Source organism: Opisthocomus hoazin, chromosome 27 (genome assembly GCF_030867145.1).
Source record: "Opisthocomus hoazin isolate bOpiHoa1 chromosome 27, bOpiHoa1.hap1, whole genome shotgun sequence".
In the NCBI taxonomy this organism is placed as follows: domain Eukaryota; kingdom Metazoa; phylum Chordata; class Aves; order Opisthocomiformes; family Opisthocomidae; genus Opisthocomus; species Opisthocomus hoazin.
This window is the reverse complement of record NC_134440.1, coordinates 3,852,008-3,872,495: the sequence shown is the minus strand read 5'-3', so window position 1 is coordinate 3,872,495 and position 20,488 is coordinate 3,852,008. Positions and strand designations below refer to the sequence as shown.

Here is a 20,488-nt window from a genome sequence, read left to right as displayed (position 1 = left end):
CCCCCCACCTCAAACCACAGGTTGCCAGTGTGTTTGGCTTTTTGTTTGTTTTGACATTTCAAGTCTAGTTTTCACATCGGCAGCATCCTGTTTACCAGGAAAAAAAAAAAAAGAAGGAAAAAAAGAAAAGCCCTTGTTTGTTCTGGACGTGGTGCCAGTGAGATGAACGTTCTTCCTCCCTTGTGCAGCCACTGCAGGAATGGCCAGTCCAACCAGAGCGACACAGTTTGTCTTTCTTGGGCTGCGTGGACGTCCCATATCGCAACACATCCCTGGAGCCTCAGACCGCCACCCTCCTGCAGCTCTCTGCTGTCCTTCCCCCTGCTCGCAGAGGGACCGTGCTGCTCCCGGGCGAGGCTGGGAGTTCACGCGCTTTGAAGGCAGAGGCGACAGAAGCTGTGCAAACCGTATGGTGGGGTTCAGCTATATGGATCATAATGAATTTTAAAATATGTTGCCTTTAGATTTCCCCACCTATTAGAGTTTAGTTCAGCTTGTTTACAGGGTCATTTTCATAAAATCATAGAAACATTTAAGCTGGCGGGAACCTTAGGAGGTCATCTGCTCCAGCGACTGGCTTAAGGAAGGAATAGCATCGAAGTAAAAGAACATTTTAATGAGCAGCTCTGCTCAATCCCAATGTTCTCATACCTGTCTGTGGAGAAAATAAACATCTAAGATAATGAAAAATAGAAACTTGTATTTTTTAGCGTTAACAAAATTATTGTCGCTTCTCTTTTGTTACAGGTGAAAATGAATTGCTGAAATTTTCTTCCATTAGAACATCTCATGACAAGATCCTGTTGAAGTGGGAGCCGTACTGGCCTCCTGATTTCCGTGATCTCTTGGGATTTATGCTTTTTTACAAGGAAGCGTAAGTGATCCACCGTTGCCTTGCAAAATAATAGCCATGCTGGGCTTCCACAAATGGCAGTTGGCACTGAAGAGTGGAGATTAAACCTGCTGTAGGCATAGCTGTTTGGTCTCTGTGGTTGTCTGGCTCCTACGCTTCAGTTTCCAATGTTACCCTTGTGTAAAAACGTTCGTTGTGATCCCTGACTTACCTGAGTTGTGTACAGTCAAAATTCCTCATTTAAGAGCAATCCAAACATTAGTTGTTCCAACTACTCTAGATGTACGTACTCTAACCATGGAGTTTATCATCTCCCAGGTATCTCCATGAGATGTGAGGTTTTTATTCCCTTGGCGGTGGGAAACATTCTTTTAGAATCAAGATTACCCAGCTGATTTTCATGAAGCTGAAAATAATTAGCCTGGATTTAGTTGTTGGGATGATTTGTGGAACAGTACCTGATCTGTGACGCTGTAGGAGACAGGGCTGCAAAGCTCACGACGCTTCATTTTCAGAATACATACAATGCGATAGTTATACTGTCTCCAAAGGATAAAGGTTTATAACTTTCAGCGATACCTTTAGAAATGTTGATTTTAAAAGCTTGAATTTGGATTCTGTTCATTTGAGGCTTTTCTTTTTTGTCTAAAGTCCATACCAAAACGTGACAGAGTTCGATGGCCAAGACGCTTGTGGGTCGAACAGCTGGACAGTTGTGGATGTTGACCCACCGCCGCGGTCAAATGAGCCCAAAGCCCAGGCCCAGCCAGGCTGGCTCCTGAGGGGCTTGAAGCCGTGGACGCAGTACGCCGTGTTTGTTAAAACTCTGGTCACCTTCTCAGATGAACGAAGAACGTACGGTGCAAAGAGTGAAATCATCTACGTCCAGACCAACGCTACTGGTCAGTATCGCTGCATTAACGTTGCCTTGCAGTGAAAAAGAAAAATAAACCTCAATAGTCTTCTGGGTGGTAGTCGTGATAGTTCCGTATCCATGAAACTTCCCGCTGCCATTGCTGCTCTGCTCCGGCAGGAAGGTATTCCTAAACAAACGGAGGGAGATGTGCTTCCCTGCGTGGGGACAAGGTGCCAGCGTCACTTCTTCCATCAGGCTGGTGTGGTCTGGGTGAGAGGTTGTGTGCGCGCTGGTGCGCCCTGCTGCAGGGTTGCTGGGTGTCGGTGGAGCTGCTGCCGAGAGCATGGTGTATTCCCCTGGAAATGGAGGCTTGCCTGTGTTTGTCCCGGGTTCCGTCAAGCCCTCGCAGGGCGGTGCAAGTGACCTCTGTCTCTTTTCCCGCCCACGCAGTGCCGTCGGTCCCGTTAGATCCGATATCTGTTTCCAACTCTTCATCCCAAATCATTCTGAAGTGGAAGCCGCCCTCGGAGCCCAATGGCAACATCACGCACTACCTGGTGTTCTGGCAGCAGCAGGCGGAAGACAGCGAGCTTTATGAACTTGATTACTGCTTAAAAGGTGAGCGTGTGGTTCCCTCTCTGTGCCTTTCTTTCAAGCTTTCTCAGAATTGTCTGGAGATTTTTCACCACTTTGGAGGTGCCCTGGACGCCTGATTGTGGTGCTTTCAGGCCTGTTGTTCAAGAAGCAGGCTGAGATGCAGCTGTGTTCTCCCACTGTTCAGTTTCGTTATACATCAGACACTGTTGCCAAGTTATGTGCAGAAGCTCTCCAGAACCATTTTTTTACAAAGTAATCAGATAATTTTTCCTTTGGGGATCTCCCTTCTGCACTTGTTCCTTTTAAACTGAGTAAGAAGTTTAATAATGGCTATGGAGACAGTAGGGGAAAAAATGTCAGCGCTTCTGGAGAGCAGTGGCCAAGTTAATTTTTGAAGGCATGCTGGGCCTGGCTTGGAATTTTCTCAGGACACGGAGTTTCACCAAGGACTCCCAGATCTCACCTGCTGCCCTGGGTTACTTAAACAGATGAGCTGGGGTAGAACTGTGTGTGACTACAGCAGCGCCTGAGCTCCGTTTCAAAAATAGCACCGTTTTGAATCAAAGGCCTGTGATGAAAGGGGGAGAGCTGCTCACATGTGCCCTGAATCTTGCATACACCAGTTTGGGATCTTTGCAGGCTCAGATATCTGCTTCTGCCATGTCAGGCGTGAGTGATACTAAAATTGTTTTGTCCGCAGGTTTAAAACTGCCCTCAAGGACATGGTCTCCTCCTTTTGAATCCGAAGACCCTCAGAAGTATAATCAAAGTGAAAATGAGGACGTCAGCGGAGAATGTTGTTCCTGTCCTAAAACAGACTCTCAAATACAAAAGGAGCTGGAAGAGTCGGCTTTCCGCAAGACATTTGAGAACTATCTTCACAACGAGGTTTTTGTCCCCAGGTACGAATATCAAACAATATCACCCAGGTACTCTGGGGTGAGGAAATGTGACTGAATTCTGAACGAAAGCCTTTGGCTGGACGTGGCCGTGTTGCCAGTTTCTCTGGGCTGCCATGAGACACTCTAGTCCCGCCGAATGTGTGTGTCGGAGGCTGGTGAGAGCTGAGCACCAGCCGCTGAGGCTCTTGCAGAGCTGGAAGATTCTGGTCTGATGTCCTGGCTCTGAATTCTCCTCAGCTTGAGGATAAAGCGAGAATCCCTAACAAATAGCTGAATGTCTGCAGCTCATTTAGCCTTCTTTGATGCCAAAAATAGCTGGTTTTTTCTCTCCTCAGATTTTGTGGTCTAGCTTTTCATCCAGTTGAAAAGAAAGAAAAAGGGAAGTTTACCATGCCATGGCCTTGTCCTTTTGCGTGGTGTTTGCGGTCTTCCTTGCACTTAGGCTGGGAAATACCTCCAATACCATGAGGAATGCGGCTGCTGTGGGGGTGAATGTCCTGTTTCGAATGGCACACGCAGTGTCACATTAGGTGGTGTTGAATGTCTTCACACTTGATGTGCAGCTTACAGAGGAGGCGCTGGGAATCAGGTTGGAGTCGACAGTGATTTACCCTCCGCACTGTCACACATTTTGTGCTCAAAATTTATTCTCACCTTACTGCCCTAGCTAATAAACATTTATTTGCAGCTGCTTGACAAAAGGTTCGTTACTGCACCGAACAGCTTTTTATTATTGGGTACACTACTAGACAGTGTCTCTTCTCTGCGAGCCTGGTTTGATGCCTGCAGTTGTCACCTGGAGGCTTAAGCAGAGCCTCTGCTCTTGCTCTTTCTGTGCAGTTAGTGCTGATCAGAAGGACGAGTTTCAGCGTGCAGAATGGTGCCAGGACCCAACAGATTGAAAAGCAGAGGAGAACCAAGCCATGTACAAAAGCCAGACTCCTCCTGATGTAGGCAGACAATTCTGACAGTCTGATTTCTTTTTTTTTTTTCTGTTTTTTCTTCAATTTTGTTGTGCAGCCAGCCCAGGATGCTTCTCAGGCCAGTTTCTGGGGTATGTATTTTAGGAAGAAACCAATCACCAGGATGTGCCACCTTGTCAGCCTGCTAAGGAAGATATCTCTGCTTCCCTGAGGCTAACTAATCCTTTTAAGACGAGGCCCTTTTGCTGTTGCAAGTCAGCAATAAAGACGCCTTGCTGCTTGTCTTTCCTGACAGGCTCCAGGCTGTGGCAGTGTAAATTAGAGTTAGTTTCACTGTGGATGCTGTGCCTGTTGCCTGCTGGTAGGGCAGCCTGTCGAGAGCCTGGCGACTGAACGTGAAGCGTGTTTTACCCCAGGTGCTTTTTACGTGGCTCCCGATTGTTTAGTGACCTCTCAAGGTACTGGGTGGGCTCCCCTTGAGACAAGAAGCCTTCTGCCAGTCACGGGGAGGAATCTCACAGATGAGGCCAGCAGAGAATATGAGATGGCAGGGGTGCAGAAGACAGAGAAGCTGAGAAGTTACTCCCCGTACATCTGGTCTCCTTGTTTTCCATGTACCATTTTTCTCCTCCTGTCCCGTTCCCAGCTGTCTGATGCCCATGCGGTGTCCCGTCCGTACGAGGCTCTGCCACAGAGCTGCGTGCTCTGCCTTAGTCCAGGTCTGATCTCATCCACCTTGCTGAGAACCCCTCTGGAAATCACAGAAGCCGTTCCTTCCCTGTGTGTGTGGTTTGTTACTCTGGGAGATACTATCACAAGTCTTGTGGGTTAATTTGCTCTGGCACTGGCAAGGCAAACTAGAAGTTTCTAAATGCTTCTTGCCATACCCACCTTCCCAGTCAGAGCTCGTGGTATCTTTACGCCACGTGCTTTGTAACCTCCCTTTGTAGCTGAACAAAGTGGCCATCAGACGCTGATGCTTTGTTTCTTCTTTCCTGTGTTGTTTGCTCTTGCACTGGAACTGGTTTTGCACAGATGGGAGCAAACGGGTGATTGCACGCTGCAACAGGTTGCCCGGGGAGGTTCTGGAGTCTCTATCCTTGGAGATCTTCAGAACATGGCTGGACATGGGCCTGAATAGCCTGCTCCAGCTGCCCCTGCTTTGAGCAGGGGGGTCATTAATTTCCAGAGGTGCCTTCCAGCCTCAACCGCTCCGTCATTCTGTGGAAAGCACGGAAAGATTTCAAAAGTAAAGAAAGTCCTGAGAGGCAGAGGGGAACTAACTGGCTGCTCTTCAGGGTATGACTTCATGTGTACACTCCCCTCACTACCGCAGAGAAAGCCGTCTCACTCTTCTCTCTGTCCTCTCTCTCTCGGTCACACGCGCTTGTGCCGTTACAGATATTGGTGGGTTACAGAGTGAACAAGATCTGGGATATGACTCATGTGAAAAGTAACTTTTTTTCTTCTTGGTTTCCCAGTTCAATCCAATTAATTGTACAGACAAATACCTAAATGCTTTGGCCAGCACAAGTAGGAAGACGGGCCAGCTGTTCCTCTGCTGGTTTCAGGTGTGTGGAAAAACTTGGCTTAAGTGAGCAAAGGCACCCTTAAAGTCTCCCAGCACGGGCCATATTGCATGTGATGAGTTGTCAGTCCCATCCTTCTGTGAACCTCTCACACGCTGATAGTCTGTGACGGCAGGAGCAGCAGGAACCTGAACAGGGAAGGTCATTGGAGCTGTTGAAATGGCCATAAAGAAAATGGCACTGGAACAGCTATGGGAAGACATCAGATGTTTGAAAATACAGAGAATTTGGCAAGAAAATTGCTGCAAATCCAGGATAGTAAATATGGGAAGGTTGGGGTTTACAGCTTTTAAAGTTTTTCTTCTTTTCTGTTACTTGAGAAGGAAGAAGTTATTCTTGCGTTTTACTCTGTGTTGCATCAGTGGTTAAATTACTGTTTTACTTGTGAAAAACAGAATTCTCGTAAACATGAGGAACAGCTGAATCCACACTTTGTAAACAGTGCCATGTAGCTTTGCTTCGAAGTCCAAACAAGGTTCTGGTTGACCATCAAGATTCCTTCCAGAGGAGGGAGGTGGCACAACCCAGACCGGCTGTCTGAACTCTGCCCCCCTGTCGGGGGACGCTGTTCAAAACAATGCACAGGCTGAGATAACAGCAGCTCCAAAATGAGTTAATTAGTAATTAGAGAAAACTCAAAACTGGAATGTACTCTGCTGAACCTGCCTTTTGGCATCCCGTGTTTTCATCAGGTGGGTGAATATGCTTACGCTGTTGTGTACAACCCACCGCTTGGTTTGAGGAAATCTGAAAATCTGCTTTCCAGCTGGGTGCCTTTGCTGTTGGAGGGGGAGAACTGCCCCCAGGGATGGAGCCGGGAGCTGCAGACAGAGACCTGGTGCGGCTGCACTGGGCCAATCATTTGCCTGGCGCTCGGAGGGAGGCTGTGGAAAGTTCAGTTCAGCAGCAAAGATTTGCTTCAACAGCTTGTTACATTTTTAGAGACTGGAGATGCCTCAAGTGTGGGTTCAGTTCAGGTCGCTCTTTGTACCCTGGAATAGCTGCGCGCACACGCAAAAAAAGATCATCGTCCCCTGAAAATACCCGGTCTGTTTTCAGGTGGCGTTAATTCCTTTTGTGTCACTGAAGACTGTTACTGGTTCACCATCTTGGTTAGTTCCCGACCTGGGATTCCTGGTGGTGAATGTGTGGCAGGATGTGAAGTGTTAGAACAAGGAGTTTTGTTTTGGTACTCATTCCCTTTTTTTCCCTCAAGAAAATTAAGTTTGTGAATGGTTCTTAATTCTGTTTATTTACTGACAAAATCTGACATTGAAGTTGGCTCATTCACTTGCAAACTGGGGAGTTGACAGGATCACACTGCCGGTTCTGTTTTTACTACGGAAAAAAACTGATTTTCAGACCGAAGTGCAATAATTCAAGAGGGAATATTTGGTTAGCAAAACCACACAGCTAATATGTGATCTGAATCTGTGAGTTTTAAATGCGTCTGTTGAAAATACCATAAGAGATCGGTCTCTCAGAAGAAGGTTACGATGACCTGCCTAGCTATCGAGGTGTAGCCTTCGGGCTCAGAGTGGCACATGTATTCCAGCGAGCTGTGGAATGGGTCTTAGGCTTTAGAAATGAGAGTTTATGACACTTTGAGTATGTGGAATATCGAAGGTCGTCAGAGCTGGGGGCTGTGATACCACCTCATGTGCCACAATGTGGAGGAGATGGACTCCGCAGCATTGCGACGCCGTACAAGGCATCTGTCGGGCAACCTGGGAAAGGTGTGGTTAGCTGAGAGGATCTGGAAGAACTGCAGTTCTCAAGTGAATACTTTAGACTTGCATTTATCTTTATTCCCCCCCGTATGGTGTTATGCAGGGCAAGAGTCTCAGGGATGCAGAATTCTCAAAAGCTGTGTGCGTTCCAGGGGGTGAGGCAGATTGCTTGTTTAATAAAAAGCAAAGTCCTGAATTTCTTTGTTGCGTTGCAAATAGGAGGCTGGAATTTGAGTGGCACTCCGAGCCCTCCTGTTCTAACTCTTCCTTTTCAGATGAATGTGTTTACATTGACTCTAACAAATAACATCGTAACCTGGATTATTTAATAGGCCATCGAGAAAACGAAGAGACCTTGGCTCTGTGGCCAATGCCACTGTGGTGATACCCACCATCGCATCCTCTCCAAACAATTCCGCAGCAGCATCCGAGAACGCAGACGAGCAGAAGCCTTTTGAAAAAGTGAAGTCTAAGGAGTCTTTGGTGATCTCGGGCCTGCGGCATTTCACCGGCTATCGCATCGAGCTCCACGCGTGTAACCATGATGCTCAGGAATCCCGGTGCAGTGTCGCAGCGTACGTCAGTGCCAGGACCATGCCAGAAGGTAATTCTCTTCCTGGGCTTTGCTTTGGGGCGATGGCTGGTTTCAAAATGCTGTTTTTCCGACGGGAGCTAGCTGCAATACAGAAACACCGTGCAGGGCTGGGGCTTTCTTTGTGTCCTAATAGGAGAGGAGGATGGATGAAGTCTTGGCAAATTTTGCTGAAGACATGAAAGGGATCTGTTATTAATCATGACCTTGATTCTAGCTAAGGCTGATGACATCGTCGGTCCAGTTACCCATGAACTGGTTGAGAAAAATACCGTGCATTTGAAGTGGCAGGAACCGAAGGAGCCAAATGGTCTCATCGTGCTGTATGAAGTGAATTACGGACGTCTCGGGGAGACAGAGGTGAGAATTTCCGCTTGGCCCTTAGCACAGTGCACTTGGAGAAGGAGCCCTGCCTGGGACTCCAGGCAGTTTAGTCCTTGATAGTCCTCCTGCATGTGGTGTCCTGTCCGGCTTCCTTGTGCGTGAACCAGTGGGACACAAAACCAGACCGGTGGCTCTGTGTCCTCTGGCAGCCTGTCTGTGGCGACACTGAGAAATAAAAATCTGCCTCTGTGCTTGCCACAGAAGCAGGTCTAATTTGCCAGCTTTCTGCATGGAGGTTTTTTTTAGGAATTTGATTTCACAGGAGGACAGAAAACATACATCTAAATTTAAGTTGCTTAGAGAAATTAAAGAAAGCGTTGAGCAGCCAGAGAGCTTGTGGGCAGCCCTGCTGCCCGTGCAGAATGCCAGTGCCGCGTGGGTGGGAGGGCTTGCCAGCCCAGCTCCGGTTTCAGGGCTGAGGTCTCCTACGGCAAATGGCATATGCTCTCTGTAATCTGAACTACCAAACTGTAAAATGGAAATCCAGGACAAACCGCTATATTGGAAAAGACCCGAGCATGTGAAAGCCCTATTTGTGTCCCTCTGCCAGGCGAGGAGGTGAGGTAGGAATCCTGGTGTGCTGTTACAGAGCTCTGGGCCGCTGCGGAGGCAGGGTAAGGCAGCCTTCCTCTCCCTCCTCCCGCAGGAAGCACACTACTGCGTTTCCCGTAAGCATTTTGCCAGCGAGCAGGGCTGTAAACTCCGGGGACTGCAGCCTGGAAACTACAGTGTCCGCATACGAGCTACGTCACTGGCTGGAAATGGCTCCTGGACAGAACCTACCTATTTTTATGTGGCTGATTATCGTGAGTTGGTTTCTTTTTGGGTTTTTTGCGGCATTTAATTCCTGGTAGAAACCTAGGTTATTTTTGGAAGATGAGGGTTTAGCAAGCATTGCACAGGGAACTGTAGGGGGTCATAAAATATCTACCAATACGCCTACTTTCACGAAACTGAAATTGCTTAGAAATGTGAGACTTCTCTTCATGAGTTCTCCTTCCGACCAGCCCCGCGTTCTCTGTCTGAAATAGCCTCTAGTTTCATGTTTGTTCCAGTTTATTCAAGGCAGAGGTTTTATTGAGCAAAAGGCTTGGATTTTGGACCTGTATAATACCTCCAACTCTCTCTTTCTCTCTTAGTGAACGCTCAGCCTAATATAGCTGTTATAATTGTTCCGATTATTTTTGCCATAATCATTGCTGGAATTATTGGAGCTGCTTACGTGCTTGTGAAAAAGAGGTGAGTGCAATTTTGTGTTGTTTCCACCAGAACAAGTGAAACTTACATCTGAAAATTTTGTTTATTTTGTTTATTTTGTTTATTTATTATTTATTATTTATTTTATTTATTTTGTTTTGTGTGAAGTAACTCTGTGTTTATTTTATAATTTAGATAATGATTGCAACGTGAATTTGGTTTAGGAAATATTTTATGCCTTTGGAAATTGGGACTGTTTGTATTTGCTGCGCGCTTTGGGAATTAATCAAACTGCCTTCAGTTCGAACGTCTCAAAGGGTGCAGATGTGCTGAAGGATTTGTGTCTCTCTTCCAGACAAACTGAAGGACCAACCGGACCACTCTACGCGTCCTCTAACCCTGAATATCTCAGCGCCAGTGATGGTGAGAGCCGTGAGGGCTTTTTTCAGTGCCTTGTTTCTCCTGTGGTCATTCAGGCGGTGCAGCAGTATGGGGTCGGCGTGGTCTTTATGGAGTTTTTCTGGTCTTTTTTTTACGTTTACACCCATAGTATCCTGTGGCAGTGCTACACAGCTACAGAAATGTCTTTCGAAAGATACTTGCTCAATTCAGACACGTTTCTCCCTGCTCAACAGTCTATGTCCCCGATGAGTGGGAGGTTCCACGAGACAAGATCACCCTCCTCCGAGAGCTGGGACAGGGCTCCTTCGGCATGGTGTACGAAGGAATCGCCAAGGACATAGTGAAGGGAGAGCCAGAGACTCGCGTCGCTGTCAAAACTGTGAACGAATCAGCCAGCCTCCGCGAGCGCATCGAGTTCTTAAACGAAGCCTCTGTGATGAAAGGGTTCAGCTGCCATCATGTGGTAAGCATCGCTGGGCGCCGCGGGTGAGGAGCAAGCCCTGTCACGTAACTAACGGTGCTTTGGTGCTTTCAAAGCGTGACGTTCTACGTACGAAAGCAGCCCTTCTGTAGAGGTGCTTGTTCGAAAAGAGCTGGGATCTTTCCGCGTCGTGTTTTATAAAATGCATCTTTCCAAACTTCGCGTCGTGACAGGGCTTCGTGCTGCTGTTCCCAGCTCTTGTTCGGGGGGTGTTGGCTCTGCTGTGTCCCCCTGTTTTCATAGCTGGGCTCCGCACAGTGTGTTTGGACACAACTTTGAGGGAATTTCTCACGTATTTTCCAGGTTCGCCTCCTCGGGGTGGTCTCAAAAGGGCAACCTACTCTGGTGGTCATGGAGTTAATGGCACACGGAGACCTGAAGAGTTACCTTCGCTCTTTAAGACCTGACGCTGAGGTAAAGGCAGGAGAGAGAGAGTCTGTTGTGCAACAGGGTAACTTGATTTGGTTTCTAATACTACTTTATTTATTGTAGAACAACCCTGGTCGTCCGCCACCGACGCTGAGAGAAATGATCCAGATGGCTGCAGAGATCGCTGATGGCATGGCCTATCTGAACGCCAAAAAATTCGTTCACAGAGATCTTGCGGCTCGTAACTGTATGGTTGCAGAAGACTTCACGGTAAAGATCGGAGGTACGTAGCGTGAGATCAGAAGACAGCTCTGTGGGTCGTATTCGGTGTGAAGGCAATCTGTGAAGCCCAAAACCAGTGCGGCAAACACAGGTGGCTTTCGCTGGCTTCCTTTGGAAATGCAGCAAACTTTCTACTTTTTCTTCCCTGTGAAAGGATTGTGTGAAGTTTAGTAACAAAATAATCTCCCGTAGAGCCAGAGCAGCTTTTCTCGCCTTCTCTATTCTCAAACCTCTGTCCAAAAAGTTTATTGTCTCCTGAGCCTGAGCTGCCTCGGGTTATCTCCCTGTTCGTTGCTTTCGTGAGAATTACGACAAAGAAGGTGTTGGGTACAACAAACCAAGCGTTGATAATCCCGTCGTTAGGTCAGGTGCCTTTTCAAAGTCATTTATCTTCCACAACAACCAATTTTTAACCCAAACCCTTTTAGAAATAAGTAAATATAACATTTAATAATCCCAAACTCCACAGGGTGGTGATTTTTCAGAGCTCTTTGGACTTAAAGCCAAGGCAGTGAGATTTCAGGGCAAAGAGCTCTGTTTTACTTCAAAGAGATGAATAAAAGTAATGTTTAGAATAGAAGCCGTCACTAAAAATTTTAACTCTGGAGTCTCTGTGGTGGCTCTGTAGAAAAAATGCATGGAAAAGGAGAATGTTTTGGATGTTAAATTGCAAGGTGACCCATGGCTGTGGGTTGGGCCATAGGTGTATGAAAATAGCCTGGCGTGGAAGGAAGGAAGGAAACATTCCTCTGGAGATGCTGCACAGTAAGAGTGGCAGGGAAGGAGAGATGTTTAACACTTCCCAATTGCTCTTCTCAGACTTTGGCATGACCAGAGATATCTATGAGACGGATTATTACCGTAAGGGAGGCAAAGGACTGCTGCCCGTGCGGTGGATGGCACCCGAATCGCTGAAGGACGGTGTTTTCACCGCGTATTCCGATGTGTGGTAAGTTGTGCTCTGCAAGCCCAGGTGGATTCTAGCTCAAGAGCTCGCTATTTTAACACAGGGGGTTTAAATTGTGAGTTGCTGGCTTCCACAGGGTACAGAAAAAACAAAAACTTTGTTTTGAAACCCCCCCCTCTTAAAAATATTGTCATGTTCTTTTAAAGTATATGTTCTCTAAAAGGAAGACTGTCACTTGTAGCTCTCCAGGATGTTTCATTCTCACCCGGAGTCTTCTCGTTCTCAGGTCTTTCGGTGTTGTCCTCTGGGAGATCAGCAGTTTAGCAGAGCAGCCGTACCAGGGGCTCTCCAACGAACAGGTGCTAAAGTTTGTAATGGATGGAGGATACCTGGATCAGCCGGACAACTGCCCGGAGCGGCTGTGAGTACCGAGGCGGGGGACAAGCGACCAAAAGCTAGCTGAAGTCTGGCCAACAAAGGTGGCCCCGCATTTGACACCTCTTAACCCCCTTCTCTGCCGGGGAGGAACAAAGCAGACTTTAGTGAGCCACCTCTCACAGAAATTCAACCAGTGCGTCCTTCGGGATCCGGGAATTAAAGACCCAAGCCAGCCCATTTCACTGGAAGGGAAATTAAACCCACCTGGGCCTTACATTGCGAGTAGAGATTCAAGAGAAGGAAGTACAAAGCACAGGAAAAGCTTAAAATACAGAGAAGCACTGTATCAGTTGCCCAAACAACATGTTTGTCCTCAGCTCCAGACGAGTGGGTGGCAGTTGGCTCGTGTCATGTGGCAAAGCCTGGCCACCATCTGCATCCACGTGGCTGCAGAGGCTGGAGAGCAGCTTGTTAATCCCGGGTCTGCTGAGGCTTTCTGTAATTCATCCCTCTGTACTACATAAATAGTCTGGAGAATTCCAGCTCCTTTTTACCACGGATTTTCAGAAATCCAATTTATGGCTAATGAGGAGGGAGAGGCAGGAGAACGCCGTGCTGAGCCAAGAGCTGAGTTTCATGTCCGAGGCCTTTTCATTTCTGTTGCAGACTCATTGCCCCACTTAAGTACCAGGCTAGGCTGCCTCAGGCTTAGGGGAAAAGAGGGCACCGTGTGAGGGCAGCGAAAAACACCTCGCAGAGATCACAGGCTGCAGCCAGGCGTTCTCCTGCGCCAGGGTTAAGGGTTGCTCTCTGCAGCTGCTCGTGACGTTCGCTGTCTGGAGGCTGCTGCGTCGCCAGGTCTGCCAGCATGGCTGCGTACCCAGATGCCTCCTAAGCCGCTTCTGTCAGAGTAATTAAGAAAAAAATCCCGTTACTAAGTGTTCAACCTGAGCTAGGGTGTTCTGATGGGTGTGGGGAGCCACTGCTGAAGCAGCAGGGAGGGGAAGGAGCCCTGGCTGGGAAGGGGAACGCTGATGGTAACTCGCTGGCGCTGGTAACCTCTTGCCCCAGCCCGCTTCTGGCCAAAACAGCGCTTCCAGAGTCAAAAAACAAACATGTTTTGTGAGTATGCTTATGAAAAAAGCCTGCTGTCCTGGACATTTGTCTCTTATGGCCAGTTCCAAGCTCCAGTTCGAGACTTTATTTGTACTTGTGAGTTCTTTCTCCATGGTGTCTGATAACATATGACCTCTTGCCGCAGCCTTTCTTTTGGGTGGGATGTTTACAGGACCTCTGTCCCCTGCACAGCCTCCTATTTTCCTTGAAGTTTGAGGAGCTGTGTTGTCTTTCAGGCTGGGTTAAAATTAAAATTGAATGAATGAAGAAATTGTGACCTGGCTCTGAGTGCGTGCGCGCACGCTCAGGGTGTGTGAACCGCAGCCCTGTTTCCTTCGGAAGCCGAGTTGAGAACAATTGAAGGAATTGGAAGGAGTTTTTGATCTAGACAGAAATAGAGAAAAAGGAGTGTCAGGATCCACGGGCAAATACGGAGGCTGGAAAGAGAGCAAACAACTCGGTTGGCGTGGTGGAGGGGTGGCGTGTGTGGTGGGCGGTCTGATGGGGAGGCGGTCCTGGTCTGTGCCAGCCTTGCCTGCGTGAAACTCTTTCTTCCTACCCCTGACTCTTGTTTGCCCCGACCTAGGCACAGCCTGATGCAGATGTGTTGGCAGTACAACCCGAAGATGCGCCCCACCTTCATCGAGATCATCGAGATGCTGAAGGAGGACTTGCACCCCAGCTTCCACGAGGTCTCGTTCTTCTACAGCGAGGAGAACAAACCTCTGGAAACGGAGGAGTACGAGATGGACTTTGAGAACATGGAGAGCATTCCCCTCGATCCTTCCTCGTACTCGCAGAGGGACAAAGTCCTGGGGCGGGACAACGGACCCTCCATGGCCCTCAAGGGGAACTATGAGGAGCACATACCTTACACTCACATGAACGGTGGCAAGAAAAACGGGCGGATTCTCTCCATGCCCAGGTCGAGTCCTTCCTAACGCTTCCCGGTTGGCCCAAGGGTTGTGTCTGCTTTGTTCCCCTCCACAGATCTCAGGACTCTTGTTATTGCTGCCACAGTGTATGACACACATTGACAAACTCTTCAGATTTTTAATCATCTTATGATTAATACCTTTTTTTGTTTTTTGTTTTTTTGCCAAGTTGACTGGTTGTCAGTGGACTTATCTGTGAACATAAATGGAAGAGGTTTCCATGGCTGCTGTCCCTTCTGTAACCATGGTTTCACAACAGGAAGCCACCGTGTGAGTGAAACCGAAGGAGGAGCATCCACGTTTGCCAACAAAAGACGTGAAATTTGCTGGTGTCTGAGCTACAGCGTAACGGTGCGGAACAAAACTTCTGCAGGACAAAAGCATTTCCAGTAGAATTCCAGGCTTTCAGGCATACTCTTCACTACAGCTGAAGGATTCAACACATCAGTCGGACGCGCCAGATCCTCAGATCGACCAATAGCTGCTGCTTTCGTACTTTTTAAATGGGTTCAAGCCCAGGGGTGCGTGCGTGTGTGTGTGTGCGCATGTGGGCAGTATATATATGTGGGGTGGATATGTATAGCAAAATATACACCTCTCTTTTTTGTACATAAGTTTTGTATGTTCTCACAGAAGCTTTCCTCTTCTTGGAAGTGTGTACTTATCTTTTTTTCCCATTTCCCTGGAGTGACTGAATCCTAAACAGATTATTTTTATACTAAGGACTCTTTGGGAGTAGGTTTTCTCTCATTAACAAATGAGGAAAACGTGCTGGGAGCCAAAGGAGCAGAAATCTGAGATTTGTGGGTCCTTTCAAGACCAAACGAAGTAGGAGTCCCCTGACCTGAGACACGGAGTTTTCTGTCCTTACAGCGTTGAGTATATATATTGTTTGTTGTAACATATTTAAAAATGTCTTTAGTTTAAATTTTAACTTCATATAAATTATTGACTGTTTATGGTCCTTTCGGGGAGGGGAGAGTTTAGGGGATTGTTTGGTCTTAAAGTGGTCCAAAGATTTCAGAATGAACTGATTTTAGCCGATGACCCTTTTAGCAGCTACGAAGCACACGTTAAGTTTATACTTGACAAGGCTTTCTCATACAGTGTCGTGATTTATACAATGCAGTCAGCTGGCTCCGGGCAAAGCCCTGAGACAAAGGAGCTGGGACTTCGCTGGGTTGTTGGGGGCTGAAGGACACCGGAACGTCCCGGTCCCCAGTCCTGCTACTCCTTTGCCCCCCTTGCTTTGCCTCCTGCGCGCGCGGTGCTGCAGAAGCAGCCGGCGAGAGAGGACGAGCGAGAACTCCAGCCGATAAAGAGACGCTGAGGCCGGTCTGAAGGGGGGAGAGCGCAACGCTCCTGGCTCTGCGCGTGGAGCAGAAGCTGAACGTGACTGTGGTGAGCTGCCCGCTGCCCGCTGCTGCTGCGCAGGCGGCCGGCCCCGTGCTGCCCGCAGCCCTGCGCTGCTTTCCGGAGATGCCCAGGACGCGTGCGTTAGCCACTGCTTTCACCTCTCTGGGATGTCAGCTTTCATCTTCTGGACTGTGCTTTGTTTTGCTGCTGTTTGCATAAAAGACAGAGCTGATGAGCATGAGAGGCTAGAAAATAATTGTGAGACGAAGCGTGTTGCGTAGTGGTGAGGGAGTGTGCTGGCAGGGAGAAGTGCTGAAGCAAGGAACGAAGAGGATCGATGTTGCAGGCCCTTGTCACGCAGGAGCTGCTTTTAAAAGGGGAGAGAGGTGCTCAGTCCTCTGCTTCTCCTCCTGGAGAAGTCTGAGAGCCGCGCTGTGCTCTCTGCCAGGAGGAGACGAGGTGGGAGCGGGGACCCCAGGCTGGCGTGGGGGTTTCCACTGCAGCCCGCGGCGCTGCTGGTTTCTCCCTGTGAGCGACGAAAGGGGCTGGAGTCCGTAGGGAAGCGCGAGGGGAGGGCGACGGGCTCCGTGCACCCCCACGAGCTGTCGGGCCGAAGGTGGAGGCTACAGGATGCTCGCAAAGTCAGGTGGAAAAGAGACAGCCCGGCCGCGGGTCAGGACCTTCCGTCTCAAAAGGCCTCGTTTACATTTCTTCTGCTTTACAAAGTAGTAACTGTTCAGCAGCTCTATACTGCACTGCAGGAAAGAAGACATATTCTCACGCTTTTCTAAGGAAGAGAAGTTTTTCTTATTAGAATTTTTTAATTTATTTTAATATATAAAACACTGTAAAAAACCAAACCCAACAAACAATTTGTTTTCTTAAACGAACAGAACATGTAAATTTGTATCCGTAAAATCTTGGCAGGTGGATGTGGTGGGATTATTTTTGTCCTGTTCTGGTGCAGTCTACCTCAGTGTTTCTTAAGGATATTTTTAATACTACGCACCTCTAAAACCTGTTCAAATTTTCTGGTCTGAACCTGTTGTGGATCAGGGAAAATCAGTATCAGCCGATTCCAGTACTAGGGACCATTCACCGAAGGGAATGGGTAGGAGAACGGCTCGTCGCTGTTTGTCACTAATCTGAGCAGTAGTGACCAAAGGAACCGGTTGACAAATTTGGATCTGGTGTTTTGCTGTCATCCTCTTAGTTCTGTGGTGATTAAGAAAAAAAAAAAGAGGACAAAAAACCTATTAAATGTTTGGACTACAGTGAGCGAATGGCCCAAAAGGAGCAGACCGTGTCGTTCTGGAGCGGGATTTGCCAGCGTGGAGCAGGGACCGGCTGTTGAGGTTGGATTGGGGCACCTTGGTCACTCTCGCTGCGCACGGGTAATCCGGAGTCCTGCCGGTGGGATGTCACCTCCCGAAATAAACCTTCCCCAGCACGTCCTTGTTTTGATAACATTTTAAATTGCAGTGATCATAACTGTGGGAATAGCAGATCTTTTCTACAAAACGTTGGAACGTTGTGTTGGGTCTGGCTGTTGGGTTGCTGCTGGTTGGCCCTCTGAGCGCAGGCGGTTTGCAGCGCTCCGGTCGCTGCCCGAGGGAGCCGCGTGCTGTGCTGCGGGCGCGCTGCCCGTTCCCACGGCTCACCCGACCCTCTTCACTCTGCACCAAACGGAGCGGTTGTCTGTACCCAGTCCTGTGCGTGAAGATTATTCCAGGTGTCCTTTCTGTGGTGTGCCAAGGTTGAGGAATGGTACCAGCGGTGAGGATATGGTTTTTCCCCTTGTAAAAACAAAAACACTAGCGGTTGCCACTCATGGCTGCTGAAGATGACACTCACTGCTGAATTAGGAAGAATAAATATCATTTGTAAAGCCCAGCTCTCGCTTCTGGGAAATCCTTTACTCTCAGCCTGCAGCTGATACTTTGGTCTCAGTTGTTGGAAGATCCTCGCCCTGGGGATGCCGGAATCCCTCACTCGGATCTTGCCGATACCTGTTCAGAGGCCCCCGGGGGTTGCCTGTGAGTTGAGATTGCACGAAACAGTCTCCGCGCGGGGTGCTGCGAAGGGCTGCTGGTGCTGTGCGGCGGGCGCAGCCGCTGCTGTGTGCCCCGGCAAGGTCCCTGCCAGGGCGAGAACGCGGCAGCACCAGCACTGGCCGCTGCCGCTGAGGAGGAGCCGAGCGATAGCGCGGGGAAGCAGGTAGAACAGCTGGCGGGGGGCAGCCAGGACCGGCAGCTGGGAAGCTCTGTCTTGTCTTGGGGTCGCGTCCGAGGGTTGGATCCTGCCCTTTGTGGGCAGGGACCATCCTGCTCCACGGCACAGGGCAGCCAGCCGGACTCTGCAGCCTGTTCAGGAGCGGCCGTAGCCTCCTGCGCGCGGCCCGGGGACAGGGAGGGAACCAACAAGTAGCCAGAACTTCACTATCTCTGAAGCCGGTGAAGGAGGAGGTCTAAGGAACAGCTTTCCGTGCTCTGCTCGGTTGTTGCTGAGCAGATGTTTGAAGCGTGAGACTGGAGAGGTTTCTCAGAAACATTCGCACGTTAAATTCAGTTGCCACTTCCTGAACGCCTCTTGCAAATCTGGTCCTTCTCGTGCAGTGCAGTGCAGCGTAGCAAGGCTTGGCTGCTGGGTCAGACCCGCGTCTCTCGGCTGCTTGTAAATACTCTCTTGTGTTGTAAAGTAGAAGATCGAAAGCTGACACCATGAACTCTGTGCCAGCCTGGCTTGGGAGAGGTGACAGGAGCTAGACCACGCTGCGAGGAGGGTGTTTTTTTCTGTTGATGGTAAAGCAGCTGTGTTGGCATGGAAGAGGCTGCTTTTAGGTTGCTTAAGGGTACTCTTAATTTATGAGTAGTATATCTCTCTCCTCCTAAATTTGTATTATAGTGATGGAACACTTTGCTTAATTTTTGTATGTTGCATATAATGTTGGTATCTCTGGAAAAATCTGAAAAGTCGCTTACTGTGTTATTGACCTAACTATGACAAAGGCAAATAGGAAAAGACAGGAGCAAGAAGGGTGCTGTGTCGGTTATTCTTGAGCCTCCATTCTGGGGGAGGGAGAGAGGCAATCGAGTTCCCCCGTAACGTCACTGTGGTACGAAGACAGGCCCGGAGGAGCCAGCAGTGATTCCTGATTCCAAGACTGGAACCTTGTTCTACAAGTCAGAGAGTCAGATACCTTTGTGCCATAAAAACCTTACTCTCAAGGCTGTGCTAGGTGCTACCACGATCCCTGTGAGATCGGTTCAGAGCCTGGAGTGAGCCAGAGACTGCGGATAAACCCTCTGATCCTCTCGCTGTGTCCCAGCGAAGCTCCCTCGGAGCTGCCGCCGCCGTGGGGAGACTCGCAGGGACCCGCTCCCCTCCGCAAAGCAGCCGCTGCCCCTCGTAGTTTCCTCCACACGTGGTCCAGGGAAAAGAGCTGCTGAATGGATTGGAATCAAGAAATAGTTCAGAAATACATGAAATTCAAAATAAGGTTAGTTTGGTATTTGTATGAACTTAATTGAATTTGGCCTTTTTATTACCTTCTGCTTGGCTCTGTGTTAACTCTGCTTGGATTCTGTATGTGAACGTTGGTGTGAGAGCGTTAACGTGTTCGAGCTGTTCCGCCCCGGCTTGCCTGGTTACGAGCATCCCAAGAGCGAAGCCAGTCGTACGATTGACTTTTGGAGGAACCTGACTGTTCAAAAGCAATTCTAAAGCTACCATTTTTCGCAAATCTGCTGTCGTTAAATGTGTATTTCTTTTTAAAATGAAATTGCTTGTCCTACTCAAAAGTAAGCACTTACTCTTGCAGTTTCAGCCGATTAACTGCAGCACAATGCAAGCTATAAGGGGACAGGTAGAGAAATGACTTTTTAAATATTGTATAATAAAGTTAGTATTAACTCCTACAGCGTTGTTATTTTTTTGCCAACAGATTTGCAGTCGGTAAGAAACCAGCGTTTCTGGTAGTCGTTTTGTTCCGAGTCGGGCGTTCCAGCCGCTGGTACCAAGCAGGTTCTGTTTCTCCGTGCAGCAAGGCCCTGGGGGTCCCTGGGCGGGCTGGGGTGGCTCTGGCAGCTAAAGAGGAGCCGTCAGCGGAGCTTGAATGTGGGCACAGATGCTCTCGCTTAGCTGAGTCCCAGCCCCTGTAAAGGCCCAGCGTCACCAGTAAAGCTGGAGCTTAGGGCCGATTCCCTGAGAGAGCTGAGCTGGACTCGATACCAAAGCTCTTCTCTTAACCCGGGTTCTCCCAGCAGCAGCCGGCAACACTTCCGCCATCTTCGTGTCCGAATACTTCTCCCGTAACCGAGTCCCCTGCAAACCGGCCGACGGAGAATTTCAGAAAGGCCACTTCTCAATCTGAAAAGATAAAATGTTATTTAACAAGGAAAAGCACTACCTTTTGCTTTCGTTTGGGGGGTGATTGTATTCTTGGAGTATTAAAACTGGGTTGTGTTTGAGGACCTGCGTGGGTGGGGGTATTGGACATCAGCTTTATCAAACACAGCCAAAAGCAAATGCTTTCTGCTTGCACTGACATAAACTAAAGATGGTTTCAGTTACTTGTGAAGTGATGTTCTGCGAAGGCTTCTTTTTACTTTTTTTCCATTTAATCTTGCTGCTCCCACCT

The 20,488-nt window shown here is 48.6% G+C and overlaps 1 protein-coding gene across 2 annotated transcripts in view; it reads left to right on the top strand.

The window, feature by feature from the left end:
• The window catches only part of INSR (insulin receptor), a 61,878-nt gene extending 42,112 nt beyond the window's left edge, over positions 1 to 19,766 (top strand). For both annotated transcript variants that reach the window (XM_075444514.1, XM_075444515.1), the window contains exons 7-21: positions 748 to 874; positions 1,505 to 1,755; positions 2,160 to 2,327; positions 3,007 to 3,208; positions 7,783 to 8,054; positions 8,260 to 8,402; positions 9,073 to 9,232; positions 9,566 to 9,665; positions 9,979 to 10,046; positions 10,259 to 10,488; positions 10,810 to 10,920; positions 10,999 to 11,158; positions 11,977 to 12,106; positions 12,351 to 12,485; positions 14,145 to 19,766. In XM_075444514.1, coding sequence (XP_075300629.1) covers positions 748 to 874; positions 1,505 to 1,755; positions 2,160 to 2,327; positions 3,007 to 3,208; positions 7,783 to 8,054; positions 8,260 to 8,402; positions 9,073 to 9,232; positions 9,566 to 9,665; positions 9,979 to 10,046; positions 10,259 to 10,488; positions 10,810 to 10,920; positions 10,999 to 11,158; positions 11,977 to 12,106; positions 12,351 to 12,485; positions 14,145 to 14,499 — 2,612 coding nt within the window. In that variant the 3' untranslated portion in view covers positions 14,500 to 19,766. The remainder of the gene's footprint in view (positions 1 to 747; positions 875 to 1,504; positions 1,756 to 2,159; positions 2,328 to 3,006; positions 3,209 to 7,782; positions 8,055 to 8,259; positions 8,403 to 9,072; positions 9,233 to 9,565; positions 9,666 to 9,978; positions 10,047 to 10,258; positions 10,489 to 10,809; positions 10,921 to 10,998; positions 11,159 to 11,976; positions 12,107 to 12,350; positions 12,486 to 14,144) is intronic.
• Positions 19,767 to 20,488: the final 722 nt, after the last annotated feature.